The sequence below is a fragment of the Oryx dammah genome, unplaced genomic scaffold, assembly GCF_014754425.2.
Source record: "Oryx dammah isolate SB20612 unplaced genomic scaffold, SCBI_Odam_1.1 HiC_scaffold_3, whole genome shotgun sequence".
Classification (NCBI taxonomy): domain Eukaryota; kingdom Metazoa; phylum Chordata; class Mammalia; order Artiodactyla; family Bovidae; genus Oryx; species Oryx dammah.
Window position 1 is genome coordinate 69,963,851 of NW_024070187.1, and position 14,635 is coordinate 69,978,485.

General features: G+C 41.0%; 1 protein-coding gene across 2 annotated transcripts in view; it reads right to left on the minus strand.

Annotated features, from left to right (window-relative positions):
• KDR (kinase insert domain receptor) overlaps nt 1-14,635 on the minus strand; it is a 48,014-nt gene that overhangs the window by 13,088 nt on the left and 20,291 nt on the right. For both annotated transcript variants that reach the window (XM_040238231.1, XM_040238230.1), the window contains exons 14-22: nt 13,488-13,634; nt 12,004-12,135; nt 9,650-9,756; nt 9,085-9,220; nt 8,392-8,496; nt 6,733-6,846; nt 6,073-6,161; nt 5,335-5,488; nt 1,759-1,856 (exon numbers count right to left, since the gene is read on the minus strand). In XM_040238231.1, the coding sequence (XP_040094165.1) occupies nt 1,759-1,856; nt 5,335-5,488; nt 6,073-6,161; nt 6,733-6,846; nt 8,392-8,496; nt 9,085-9,220; nt 9,650-9,756; nt 12,004-12,135; nt 13,488-13,634 (1,082 nt within the window). The remainder of the gene's footprint in view (nt 1-1,758; nt 1,857-5,334; nt 5,489-6,072; nt 6,162-6,732; nt 6,847-8,391; nt 8,497-9,084; nt 9,221-9,649; nt 9,757-12,003; nt 12,136-13,487; nt 13,635-14,635) is intronic.

Below are 14,635 nucleotides of genomic sequence, written 5' to 3' on the forward strand. Positions count from 1 at the left end.
CAGATCTGTGACGGAACAAGAGCCTTGGGGAACATTTAGAAATGAATGAAAGGCTCAGATGAGAAACTCTTAGGTCTGTGGAACAGTGATGTGTGAGGCAAGCATGAGGGACCCCACACCTTGCATCTCTATAGCACTTTTCCTCTGAACAAGCAAGGCACAGGGATATATTGTACAACACGGGGAATATAGCCAGTATTTTGTAATAACTGTAAATGGAGAAAAAAATTCTATACAAATTTCAAAAAAGTTTTTTACAAAGCACATTGTGTAGTATGATTAAGCAAGCCAGGAGACTCCAAAAAACACAGTCCTTCCTACTTCCTCCTCCACGCCCTACCAAAGATCTTCCTTTTTTGAAGCAACCAGGTGTTATTCAAGAATCAGCTGGTAGATGCAGGGAAATGAAAGGATCCTCTCCTCCACCCCACATTCCCTTCCCTGTGAAAGGAGCCCTGACTAAATGGCAGGCTCTGGCCTTTAAAACATAATAAAACAAAATCATCAAGAAGGGCAGAAAGCCTTTCTCTTTGGGAAAATCCTCTAAGATTCCACTTCTCTCCCTTCTCCTTGGGAGCGAGAAGACAAGAGTTCCCAGGCAGAAACCTCTGGGATCCTGAGGCTTTGAAAGCTATGACAAGCTTTAAACTCCAGAAAAAGACATGGCTGAGGGATTTCACTCTAATTTAGAAACAAACAACAAAATAAAAATGTTAAGTCCTCCTTCTCCAAGTAGGCTGCAGCAAATGCATTCTGTCAAATGATCATTCTTCCTGAAACTTGATTTGAATTTGTCTTGTTTCATGTAAAACCAGCCACTTTACTCTTTTCAGGGTGGTGACTTCAACTTCACTCCCTCCACGATGTTTACAACCTTCGGAATGTTTGTGACTTGTCACGTACCCACCTCAGCCTTTGTTCAGCCTACTTTTCTAATTTTAGCTCTCTCAATTGCTCTCTCTAAAGTCTGTCCTTCCTGGTTTCTAATTATACTACTAACAAATGCTTTTTGATGGATGGTGATGAATGTAAAAGAAAGGAAAAATAGGCTCTCTTACGCCAAGATATCTGCAAAGCTCAGCCCCTCACCTCTTCTAGACCATTGCTCAAATTCTATGTTTCCCTCAAGCCATGTCCACTCAGTTTAAAATCAGTGTACAGAAAGAGGCAGTTGTACATACAAACATACGGCTCCTACAGACTCTATAACTCTTTCTTGCTTGTTTTTCTACACAGTACCTATTCTCATCTAAACCACTAGGTATTTCACTTGTTTCTATTGTTCGTTTCACCCACTGGAACATAATGTCCATGCAGGTAGACAGTCTGTTTACTTGCCCACACAGTGTCCTTAGTGCTTAGAACCCAAACTTTCTGACACCAGGGATCACTTTCGGGGAAGACAATTTTTCCATGGACTGGGAGTTGGGGGATAGTTTGGGGATGATTCAAGTGCATTACATTTATTCTGCACTTTATTTCTATTACATCAGCTCCACCTCAGATCATTAGGCATGAGATCCCAGAGGGTGGGGACCCCTGGCCTAGGAGACTGCTGACACTTGGAAGCTATTTATCACATGAATTAATTTCATGAGCTCCTAATATCTCTTTAATGAGTAGAAATGGAACCTCCCCAATAGACTCTCTTAACAGTCCCAAGAGTGGTGAATGAATTACAGTTTCAGACAAACATGTATGGCTGGCACTGGACATCTCATTTCTAAATCTGTGACGTAAAGAGATACTCTGTCTCACCTTCCGTGATGCCAAAAACTCCATGCCCTTAGCCACTTGGAAGCTGTAACAGATGAGATGCTCCAAGGTCAGGAAGTTCTTGTACAGATCTTCAGAAACTGTCAGAAGATACAGGAGCACAGAGATTGGTATTTCAGTCAGAAAGTATTTGTTTCTAAGCTTAATAGAGTAATCTTCATTTTTAAAATTGGGAGTTAAATTTCAGGAATGCTTCTCTTTTCTGTAAATATCCTGAATCATGGTATATTATTAGCCCTCATCAAACCCTTTAGCAAAAATATTGGTTTTTTCCATTTTAGCCAAATTGGGTGAACAAATCCAGGAGGCAAAATGGAGGTAAAACTGGCATAGATAACAGGGAGGTAAAAGAGGCCTTTTACAAATTTGCTGTTTTAAACTTGTTTTTTTCACGTACCCAGAGAGATAAACAATAGCTTCATATCAAGAACTCTAAAAATAAAACAACAATCTCCAGGGTCATTGAATCTTTTCTCTCTAAGCTTTGTCCTAGGATAAAGGCCAAAGGTCAAATTATAATCTACAACGGATAAGTAAAAATACCAAAAATATATTTACTTCTCTCACTTTCAAGCTGAGAAAATGCTATAAACACATTAAATCAGGCCTGTGAGGATGCTTTTTTTCCCTCAAGGATATGAACCAGAGATGACAGGAACATCGAAAGAAAGATAAATTTATGTAAACTCATGGTATTTACTTCCGGGCAAGTGGTACAAATAAACACTAAGACATTACTGGGTGTTTCAACATGATCTCTTAACTTTGGTCAGATAAGATAAGACATGGCTTCTCTCCTGGAGACAAATACCAGAGTAAATGAAAACTCAGATGTAGTACTAGCCTTGTAAGTAATAAAAACACTTGAATCTTTTCTCAGTGACTTTCTATGTTTAGGGCTGGAGGCCTCTCCATGAAAAATTAGTGAAACCTCTTCTTTTTCCAAAAAAATGAAGGCAAAATTCCAGGCCAACACCCCCTCTACTCCAATGGTTCCCTCAAGCTCTTGGGTTTCCCGCTTACTGGCCACCATTTTGTGAGAGACCAGATGGGGCAGAGACAGCTGCACTCAGTGTGTGCTGGGTTATATGAGCTCTAGACAACCCCACCATGCTTTTCTAGACCACAGTCTACCTCACACTGCCTGCTTGGCTTCTATGGGAAAGAGGTTAGTTTAATGTTCTGTGGCCTCGTGTCAAAGGGAAGAGAAGTGGGTTTCTTCCACTGTTTCATAACAGAACTATTCTATGCTCATGCCTCAAGAAGAGCCAGATGTCAAGAAGCCCAATCTCTTCCTCCATGGGGCTGTCTCTGCTCCTTCTGAGGGAAGCAGATATACAGGGTATTGTGAAGCTGGAAATGGTTCTGGAAGTTAGGCTGGGAGCACAGCCCCACTCATATGGCAAGAATACACAGAAGAACTGTACAAAAAAGATCTTCACGACCCAGATAATCATGATGGTGTGATCACTCATCTAGAGACAGACATCCTGGAATGGGAAGTCAAGTGGGCCTTAGAAAACATCACTATGAACAAAGCTAGTGGAGGTGATGGAATTCCAGTTGAGCTGTTTCAAATCCTGAAAGATGATGCTGTGAAAGTGCTACAATCAATATGCCAGCAAATTTGGAAAACTCAGCAGTGGCCACAGGACCAGAAAAGGTCAGTTTTCATTCCAATCCCAAAGAAAGGCAATGCCAAAGAATGCTCAAACTACTGCACAGTTGCACTCATCTCACATGCTAGTAAAGTAATGCTCAAAATTCTCCAAGCCAGGCTTCAGCAATATGTGAACCGTGAACTCCCTGATGTTCAAGCTGGTTTTAGAAAAGGCAGAGGAACCAGAGATCAAATTGCCAGCATCCGCTGGATCATGGAAAAAGCAAGAGAGTTCCAAAAAAACATCTCTTTCTGCTTTATTGACTATGCCAAAGCCTTTGACTGTGTGGATCACAATCAACTGTGGAAGATTCTGAGAGAGATGGGAATACCAGACCACCTGACCTGCCTCTTGAGAAACCTGTATGCAGGTCAGGAAGCAACCGTTAGAACTGGACATGGAACAACAGACTAGTTCCAAATAGGAAAAGGAGTACGTCAAGGCTGTATATTGTCACCCTGCTTATTTAAATTCTATGCAGAGTACATCATGAGAAACGCTGGACTGGAAGAAACACAAGCCGGAATCAAGATTGCTGGGAGAAATATCAATAACCTCAGATATGCAGATGACACCACACTTATGGCAGAAAGTGAAGAGGAACTAAAAAGCCTCTTGATGAAAGTGTAAGAGGAGAGTGAAAAAGTTGGCTTAAAGCTCAACATTCAGAAAATGAAGATCATGGCATCTGGTCCCATCACTTCATGGGAAATAGAGGGGGAAACAGTGGAAACAGTGTCAGACTTCATTTTGGGGGGCTCCAAAATCACTGCAGATGGTGACTGCAGCCATGAAATTAAAAGACACTTACTCCTTGGAAGAAAAGTTATGACCACCCTAGATAGCATATTAAAAAGCAGAGACATTATTTTGCCAACTAAGGTCCATCTAGTCAAGGCTATGGTTTTTCCAGTAGTCATGTATGGATGTGAGAGTTGGACTGTGAAGAAGGCTGAGCACCGAAGAACTGATGCTTTTGAACTGTGGTGTTGGAGAAGACTCCTGAGAGTCCCTTGGACTGCAAGGAGATCCAACCAGTCCATTCTGAAGGAGATCAGCCCTGGGATTTCTTTGGAAGGAATGATGCCAAAGCTGAAACTCCAGTACTTTGGCCACCTCATGCGAAGAGTTGACTCATTGGAAAAGACTCTGATGCTGGGAGGGATTGGGGGCAGGAGGAGAAGGGGGCGACAGAGGATGAGATAGCTGGATGGCATCACTGACTCGATGGACGTGAATCTGAGTGAACTCTGGGAGTTGGTGATGGACAGGGAGGCCTGGCATGCTGCGATTCATTGCGTCGCAAAGAGTTGGACATGACTGAGCAACTGAACTGACTGAAAATATCACTGGAAGCATAAGTGGATAAAGAAACAGGTATTTGCCAAGACTTCTCTGAAGAAATATGGAAGACTTGATAAGCCCCTTGGGTGGGGTAGAAACAACAGATGCCTACGCTGCCTTGGAAAAGGTTGGGTATGATTAACTGAAGGACTTCTGTTGTACTGCTAGAGCAAACAAGGTGGAGCTGAACCCCTGTGGACAATGGGGAGGCTGATCAGCCACCAGGGAGTCTCCTTTGCACTGAGCTTCTCCTGCTGATACATGTTGAACCAACTCTTGAAGAGCACTGGTTTTACTGTTGCCAATTGCCTGGCTCTCCCGGAAGACCAAGATTTCTCAGGCTAGCCATGCTCCACTCACAACCTAGCCCACTGCTTCTTTAGACCTTCTGCCTTTCACTTTTGGAGAAACTGAATGGAAGCCTTCTAGAAATTTAGGTCTCTTCCAAATACTAGGTAAGACTTTTCCAGGACAAAATTCTTTGTCACATCCCGTCACCTGGTCTGTTCTCACAAGAGCATGTATTCGGCATGAAGGAAGCAATGGCAGGTACCTTCCTCCTCCTCCACGTCACTGAGGGACTTCTCCTCAACAAACCCAGAGCTGGCTGAGCTCTGGCTGCTGGTGATGCTGTCTAAGCGGCGTTTAGGATCCATGGTGATCTCCCCAACGTATTCTTTTCCTTGCCGGAATTGTGCCCCCTTGGTCTATAAAGAAACAGATGAACAAACTCCTTAAATACCAGAAAATCTCTAAGATATAAACTTATAGAAGCAATTGTAACTATTAGAAGATGAGGGACATCAATTTCAGGATCATGAAATCTCTGGGCTGAAATTTTGGGCAGGTGTGCTACATAATATATTTTCTTCCATAAAGCCTGGTTCCTTTTTAACTTAGAGATAAAGGCCTTGCTTGTAGTTTCCCTCAGACACACTTCCAACATGAGGGCACTTTGATAGTGAGATTGATCCTCGATAGGGCCAAATACAGCCAAGGAAGAGACAGAATAATCCTGAGCTGTTCTCCCCTTCTCATTCTTTTTCCTTAGTCACCCACCTTCCCCTATTCAGCATCACCTATAATGGGTCAGTAGATTACACTCATAAAAACAAACGCGAGATGTGTCCTCCACAAGGTAAAAGAGAAAAATACAACAGCCCAGAAAGTAACACGAAAAGATTCCTCTCACAAGTTCCTCGCAGAATTTTACCAAAACAATTCATCTGTACCATTTTGAGTTTTCCTTTGCTTTACAATGTGGCCACAGTTGAGGTTGAAAATGACATACCTTGTAGGGGACAAATTCATTTCTCTTGCTTCTTAAGTAAGTTGACAGGTTTCCAAACTTGCAGAATTCCACAATCACCATGAGTGGCCCTGCAGACAGCACAGCATGCCAAGAAAGAAAAATGTGTTTTCACTCATGTTTCTCAAGTGTTTTTAATACATCAATGAGTCAGAAAACATCATAGACAAGGCTACAACCTTTCACTGGAAGCATAGAAATCAACTTCTTGCCATTCCCTTACATTGTAATTTTCTTCTTTTTCTAACAGACAATTCCATAAAAGATTAGTCAAAATTTCAGAAGAAAATCCACCCCCTTGCTTTTCCACACAATCGCTTGAGCTGATTTCATTTTAGGGGGAACTACTCTTAAATTCCTTTGCTCTCAAATTTGGGAAGAAGTTTACTTTTCTCCTCTGAACACCTTTTACATAGGAAGCAAACTGTAATATAGTGATAGGGCATTTTTTTAATTCATAGGAAGTTCTAGAATAATCTATAGTTCCCATGAAATCTCCATGAAATATATTTATATCTAGGAATCTGCCAAAGTTTCCTAACTTAAGGAAACCAAGGCCATGGGAGTTGGGTGGTTCCCTCAAATACCAGCAGAAAAGTATATGCTGAAATCCCACAACCAGAGCCATCCACAGACACTCACCCCCTGGCTTGGTACAGGCACCAAGAAGATTGACCACGTTGAGATGGTGGCCAATATGAATAAGGATCTTGAGTTCAGACATGAGGGCTCGGTGTTCACTGTGTGTTGCTCCTTCTACAGACACAGAGCAAAGACGGCAGTCAAACATGAGGGCATTACCTTAGGAGGATGGATGCCACACGGCATGCATCTGTGCGACTCCCCCTCCAGGGGTAATATAACTATGAGCCAGTTTACAGACTAGCTACATTAAAAGACAAATATACGTTATATTTTATAATTCTAGATCAGATTCTTTAAATGCACCCACAATGCTTGATATTTGAAGGAAGCCATTGTGAGGTCTTCTTGCAAAGGGGAGAAATATATCTGCAAATGAAATCACGCCCAGATTTTCCCCTTTTACAAAAGTGGATTTTCACATATCAGGTTTACCATGCTTCTTAGGGCCTGATTATTTCAGTGCTTCCTCATAAGGAAGCAACATCATGTATTAAATATCCTCATGTGTTATGGGCTCTGCTGAAGTTCCCATCAATCTGTGCCGAGCAGGAAACTTAACAAGGGCCAGCTGGCAAAGCCAGTTGGCACATAAGGCTGATGAGGCTAAGACTGTGAGTTTGATCCTGTCCAGACGGGTTACACTTCACTGTGATTCACAGACATGGTCCACACCTCAGACCCTGATGAGCCACCTCAAAATCACACACCCCCTTGTCCACAAGGCAGAAGAGGCGAAAGGAGAGAGATGGCTTCAAAATGCACAAGATCTATTGGCAAAGGATCAGCAGCACTGTCTCCATCAGTGAAAGCACATCACAATTCTAGCACAGAGCTGAATAGGCATGACCTCCCCCAATTAAAATGGGAAGACCAAAATACCATTACTATCAGGCTTAACAACTGTTTGCTGTTATTATTTAGTTCCTAAGTCATGTCCAACTCTTTTGCAATCCCATGGACTGTAGCCCGCCAGGCTCCTCTGTCCATGGGATTTCCCAGGCAAGAATACTGGAGTGGATTCCCATTTCCTTCTTCAGGAGATCTTCCTGACCCAGGAATCAAGCCCGTGTCTCCTGCATTAGCAGGTGGATCCTTTACCTCTAAGCTACCAGGGAAGCCCCTAACAACTGTTTATGAAACTTTTAATTCTTAAAATGTCACCCATAATCCTTTTTTCCCCAGCACAATCATTCTTTTGCATATTATCATTTATATACTCCAGTTCTAGGGAACATGGCTACTATTTTTACTTCTTAGATCAAATTTCTTTTTCTGCTTCTTGATTGTCTATAGTTATCTTGTTAAGGCACCACAGTACACTAAAAAACAATTTTGAAGTAACCAAGCTTTTATTTTCCTATGGCCCAGAAACTAAATATATACATAGTTGTAAAAGCTGTTTCTTGTACGAGGGCTCTCAGGCAAAGTGGGGCAGTAGGGTAGCTGAAATCTACCCCAACTTTGCCTGCCAGGCCATGGACCCTGGCATGAGAGGAACTTTTCATCCAGTTTGCCCAAAGGCATTATATAGTCTGGCTGCAAGTTTGGCTAGTGGGGCCATCTAGCCACAAAGCCACTGATACAAGCCTTTCATCATGTTTAAAGGATGGGATGAAACAGATAGAGGGACATACCACCATATAGTTTTGCTTTTACCTTTCAACATTTTGACAGCCACTGTCTTGCAGGTTGCTGTCTTGTCAATTCCAAAGGCATCTGCTTCAATCACTTGTCCAAAGGCACCACGACCAAGAGGCTTACCTAGAGTTAACAACAAAACAGATGTGGACTTTATCACTACCGAAACCATAGGCAGAGATTCTGACTTGATGGGATGACCATACATCCTAGTTTCACAGACAGTCCTGTTGACCCCTTTGCCCTGGCTTAATAATCTAATACCTCCCTCTTCCTTGGTGGCTCTGATGGTAAAGAATCTGCCTGCAATGCGGGAGACCTGGGTTCGATCCCTGGGTCGGGAAGATTCCCCTGGAGAAGGAAATGGATACCCACTCCAGTATTCTGCCCTGGAGAATTCCATGGACAGAGTTGCCCAGCAGGCTTCAGTCCATGTTGGGGGCACAGAGTCAGACACAACTGAGAGACTTTCACTTCATTGGGCTTCTCCCAGGTCCTCATTATCTTCACTCTCCAAATGTCCTGCTCTGAGCAATTATACAAAGAACCTACTTCTCAGTGACTAATGGATGATTACTCAAATTCAAGAGATGAAATGAATTTTCTAAACCAGAATCTAACACTTGAATAGACTAGATCTGTCATCAGCCTAAATGAGGATGAGATGGCCTAGTAAACCCAATATCAAATCAATATCGATTGAAAACACACCTAGTTTCAGCCGGTCTCTGGGGAATTCCCATTTGCTGGCATCATAAGGCAGGCGTTCACAGTGCTCATCCAAGGGGAGTTCGTCTGGGTCCATGACGATGGACAAGTAGCCCGTCTTCAGTTCCCCTCCATTGGCCTGGAAAGCATTACTCTTTCCAGTCACACACACTCTGTTGTTTGGCTGTTGTTTTGTGTGCTTGTTATTGTTGTTTTATAGAAGCCCCATTCTTGGTGTCTCATTTTCTAAATGGCTCATGGAGTGTGAGGGTTGTCCTAGTATAATTCTGTTCCCAGTGTCCCCTCAACCTGCAAATGAGCTCAGAGTTTAATTCTCAAATCTTAATTACACTAGACAGTCCAAGCCCATTTCTTCTCTAGTTGCTTCTATCAATTAAAGCCCAGTGGTCCAGCCAAAAGCAAGTGGGTAAGAACGTTATTGTATAGAAATAAAATTGTGCCTATTGAGCCAATAACAATGGAAAGAATCAACTCAAAGAACTCCAGTCAGCTTTCATTAATCATGAAAACTAATGTGAATGGGACAGAAGGAAAATTATTCTGTTACCCGCTTAACGGTCCGTAGAACGATGACAAGAAGTAGCCAGAAGAACATGGCAATCACTGCAGTGCCTACTAGAATAATGACTTCCAAGTTTGTCTTTTCCTGGGCACCTGGCAACACACAAATGAATGAACATCAACAACTGGAAACTCATACCTTTTGACATAAAACAACAAAGTTCAATCACTAAAGCAAAATTTCACTCTTATGGACTCAGAAAAATCCTAGGCATTAATAGGCACAATCTCTAACTTGGATGGAGCTTATAATATTCTTAATGGATAATTTAAAGTTTGCAAAACATTGCTCATGGAAACTTCCAACAATAAAATTCTAAAGTAATTAAGGAGAGAAATATTAATATCTTAAAAGGCAAACAAAGTGTTTGTAAGAAGAGCAGATTTTGATGGAAAGAAAACAGATCATGTTCTGTAGAAAAGAAACGTACCATAAGTGGAGAAAATAAATGTCTGATTTTGTGCCGATAGTCTATATTTTGATCTGTATGGAGTTTGAGGAGGACTGTTTAAGAAAACAAGCAGGGAAATAAATGTATTCCTTTGGCCAGAGAACCACGGGTGACCATGCACCTACTAGGTGCACATCACTTTAAATATGTCATGCCGCTTAAGTCTTCTCAATAACCCTCAGTTTTCAGAGGGAGAAGACGCTCAGAGAGAATTAAGCTATTTCATCAAGGGCACACAACAAGTTGCTGGAATGGTCAAGAGTTAAACAAGGTCTGTTTAACACCAGCTAACATTACATTACCCCATCCTCATGTGGTAGTAGCCTCAGTGAGGAAAGAGAGAGAGCTGAAGGGAGTGCATGATTGCACAATCACTCATGAAAGGACAGAGAAGAGAAAAAGCTGAAGGTCAGCAAGGAAGCTGCAGATGCTCAGGACTCCAGAGGACAGCTCTGAGTGGGGGGAAAATTAAGCCCAGAGGAGGCTTTCAACTAAGAGTGATTAGCAAAGTGGTGATAAGGAAGCAATTATCACTTAGGGTCTCCTGCCTGTTGGAGGAGTGCAATGTGAATCAAACTGGGCCACAAGCTGTGAACGTGGCTCAGGCAGCCTCAAGAAGACAGGAAGACAAGTAATTAATTAGTTAGCAAAATAAGAGTTACAGTTGAGAGACAAGCATCAACTCTGCTTGGAAGCAAGCAGACTTTGTTTCTCTGGTGGTCTTACTGAAGGATTTCTCTATTTATACATAGAGACTGAAACATCTGTTTGTTCAGAGTAGGAGGTGCAAAGATACAACTGTGTATATAAGTTGGTGCATTAATACTCCCATATGAACATAGGGGAAACTAGCAGGAGCGTTAAATACATACCTCATCCTTTCTTAATATTCTCTCCTGGTGAAAAGTAAACATAATCTCAGTGCCTCCCTGAAACCAGCTGCAGAAAGCTAATAGAGTTGAGGCAGGACACGAGAGAGAACTGCAAATCTCCCTTAGGATTTGCCCTAAAGCATAAAGCAGTTTGAATGTGACCAACCACCAGGCCACTTGAAATCTTTATTTGCAAGTACAGGTTATAAAATGACAATAAGCCTACAGATTCAAAAAGAGTCAAAGTATTGAGATGGAATACTTGGCAACATAGATTAGACAGATTAAAGGGACTAAAATCTAGACCTTGAGAGACAAATTAGGATGAGTTCATAGAAATCTGTCAATTCCTCCATCTATCAACACTCCTTTCCTTTCCCCCTGCATACCATTCCTTCACCCACATAATACAGTGTCATTGTCCCGCTCATAGGTTTGTTTTTCTTAAAGATAGAGACACACTGTTGAAGATAAAATATTCTGTCACAAATTACCTTTCCCATCTGAGAAAAATGCTAGATTTCACATTATTCCTGCATATTCATTTAGATAAGAACCCCAAATTTTCCATTTCACAGAAGCAATGGTCCATTGTTCACAATTGAATCTTAATTATCTCCAGTCCAATAAAAACTATGAACCTTTGTGACTATCTAGATAGCATCAATTTTCATGACTAGGCAGTAATTCTACCCAATAAATATAGGGGCTTGATTTTCATAACTAGTTAATTGAGCCAGATATATGAAGAAAGAATCAAGGAAAGAAAGACATTCTACCTGCCGGGCTAAGAATTTTTCTACAATGAGAACTGCCGAGATAGAAATGTGATGCAAGCAGAATTAAAATAACATTAATTATGTTTTCTGGTTAAAATAAATATATATTTATAGTAGAAAACTTACAAAGTACAAAAAATATTAAAAACCAGCCATAACCCTCCCACCCAAAGTACTTGAGTACAGATACAAGCTAATTTTCAAAAGCAATCTGATTGTCTATGAATTCCCACTGACCTTCTACTATGAAAAATGCCTCCACTTTTGCACACCCAAGAACACTGCATGCCTGGCAGGTGTACAGGCCTTCATCCTCCTTCCTCACTCTGCGGATAGTTAGGTTTCGGTTCCCATCTTTTAGCACAATGCCTGAGAAAGGGGGAAAATGCAGTTTTTGTTTTATTTTTAAATTTTTATTTGAATATAGTTGCATTATAATGTTGTGTTAGCTTCTACTGTACAGCAAAGTGAATCAGCTATATGCATTCATATATCTGCTCTTTTTCTGGATTTCTGTCACATTTAACCACAGAGCATTGTGTAGAGTTCCCTGTGCTGTACAGCTGTTGTTGTTTAGATGCTAGAGTGTGCCCGATTCTTTCGCAGCCCCATGGACTGTAGCCTGCCAGGCTCCTCTGTCCATGGAGTTTCCCAGTCAAGAATTACTGGAATGGATTGCCATTTCCTTCTCCAGGGGATCTTTGCAACTCAGGGTTCGAACCCATGTCTCCTAAATTGACAGACGGATTCTTTACCACTGAATCATCTGGGAAGCCGTGCTATACAGTAGGGTTTTTATTTTATGATGTGGTCTGGTGCAGCTTTCCAGGAAAAAAAATTAATATACATATTTCCTTTTATCTTGGGCTAGTGTCTGACTCCAAGGAGTCAGGGTCAGTTGCTATCTCAGCACCCGTGGCTTCCATGAGAATTCAGCAGGCTCTGGATACTTGGGCTCTGAGTCTACCAAATGAGTCAGAGCCTGGACACTAATACTGCTTTTTGTTCTGCCTAAAACAAATCAATAAACAACATAGATGTTATACTGCATGACCCTTCTATGTAGAATCTAAAAAATAAAACAAGCTAGTGAATATAACAAATAAGAAGCAGACTCACAGATACAGAAAACAAACCAGTGATGACCAGTGGGAAGAGGGGAGCGGGTAGGGCAGGGGATTAAGAGGAACAAACTACTATGTATAAAATAAATAAGCTATGAGGATATATTGCATTGCACAGGGAATATAGCCCATATTATGCAATAATGATAAACAGAGTAATAATCTTGAAAAGTTGAGAATCACTATGTTGTCCACCTGAAACTTAAATAATATTGTACATCAACTATACCTTAATAAAAATAAGTAAGTAAATATTTTTTTAAAAAAGATATATTTGAGAGAATGGCATTGAAACATGTATAATATCATATAAGAAATGAATCGCCAGTCTAGGTTCGATGCAGGATACAGGATGCTTGGGGCTGGTGCACTGGGATGACCCAGTGGGATGGTATGCGGAGGGAGGTGGGAGGGGGGGTTCAGGATTGGGAACATGTGTACACCTGTGGCTGATTCATGTTGATGTATGGCAAAACCAATACAATATTGTGAAGTAAAAAAATAAAAAATAAATAAATAAAAAGATATAATATGGACTTTAGTCAATATCTCTAGGAAAATTATGCAGCCAAAGTGAGATAGACATGCTCTGTTCACCTGAGTCCTCCACAAGCGTTTCATTATCTTTAAACCACGTAATCTGTGGAGAGGGATTCCCAGATGCTGTGCAGGAAACTTCGATGGTTTCACCAATACTTGTCGTCTGATTCTCCAGGTTTCCTGTGATCATGGGTGCCATGCGCTCTATGTACACGCACAACACACACACACACACACAAAATCACAGGACATTTAGTTATGACTTTTGAAGTGGTTTTCATATTAGTAAACTATCAAACCATTTAGTAAACTATTAATTTACTAAGCTGAAAATACACAGAGGTGGACAACAGGAGTGTTGTTCACTGAGCAAAGTTAAATGGAACAAGTCAGTTCAGACAGATTACTGCATCTCTGAACATTCATACTAGTGATTTGACCTGGTAATCAACACAAAATTAAAGTTGTCATTCCTATGGACTTCCCTCCTATCAAACAGATAGATAGATAGATAAATTCTAGCCACTGATACCCAAGAATTCTGCCATGTTTCTCTTGGAAAGTATATAACTTCAGCGCAATTCAACAAAGAACACCTTATATTTATTTGGTATTTTTTACAAAACTCATTTGTCCTACTTTTGTTGCTCACTGTCAACTCTATGATGGGAGTAATAGTCTTATTTTGAAGATGAAATGGGTTAAACAACTTGTCCAAGTCCCTGTAACTAACTTAACAGCTGAATTCAGAATCTAGTTAGCCAAAAGGTTAGTTCAATACTATTTCCACTAAAACATAGACAAAACAATAATACTCTAACAAAAGTCAAAGATTTTTTTTTTAATTAAGCCCATGAGTATTTGTTTAAATGTACAGGACAACTCTAGATTTAACCTTTCCTACAAATCAGCAAAATGCTATGGAAATAATTTGTCCAAACTAACTGAATATCGAAAGGAATTTTGTTGAAAGAATCCACTTCAACATTTGGCAAAACGACAGTACCTCAACAGTGAACTGTACTAGGGCTTAAGCAAATAGACTTGAGTCTATTTCCAAGAATAATTTTTGGAAAGCAACCTGGAAGTCCTTAGGGAAGCAAACCAGCCCACTGTGAGCAAGTGTTTCCTGGGCATGGCAAGCCGGGAGCCTCCTTTACATCTCTTTCTGAAGTTTTTCATTAGCTTGAAACCAGACCAGTTAC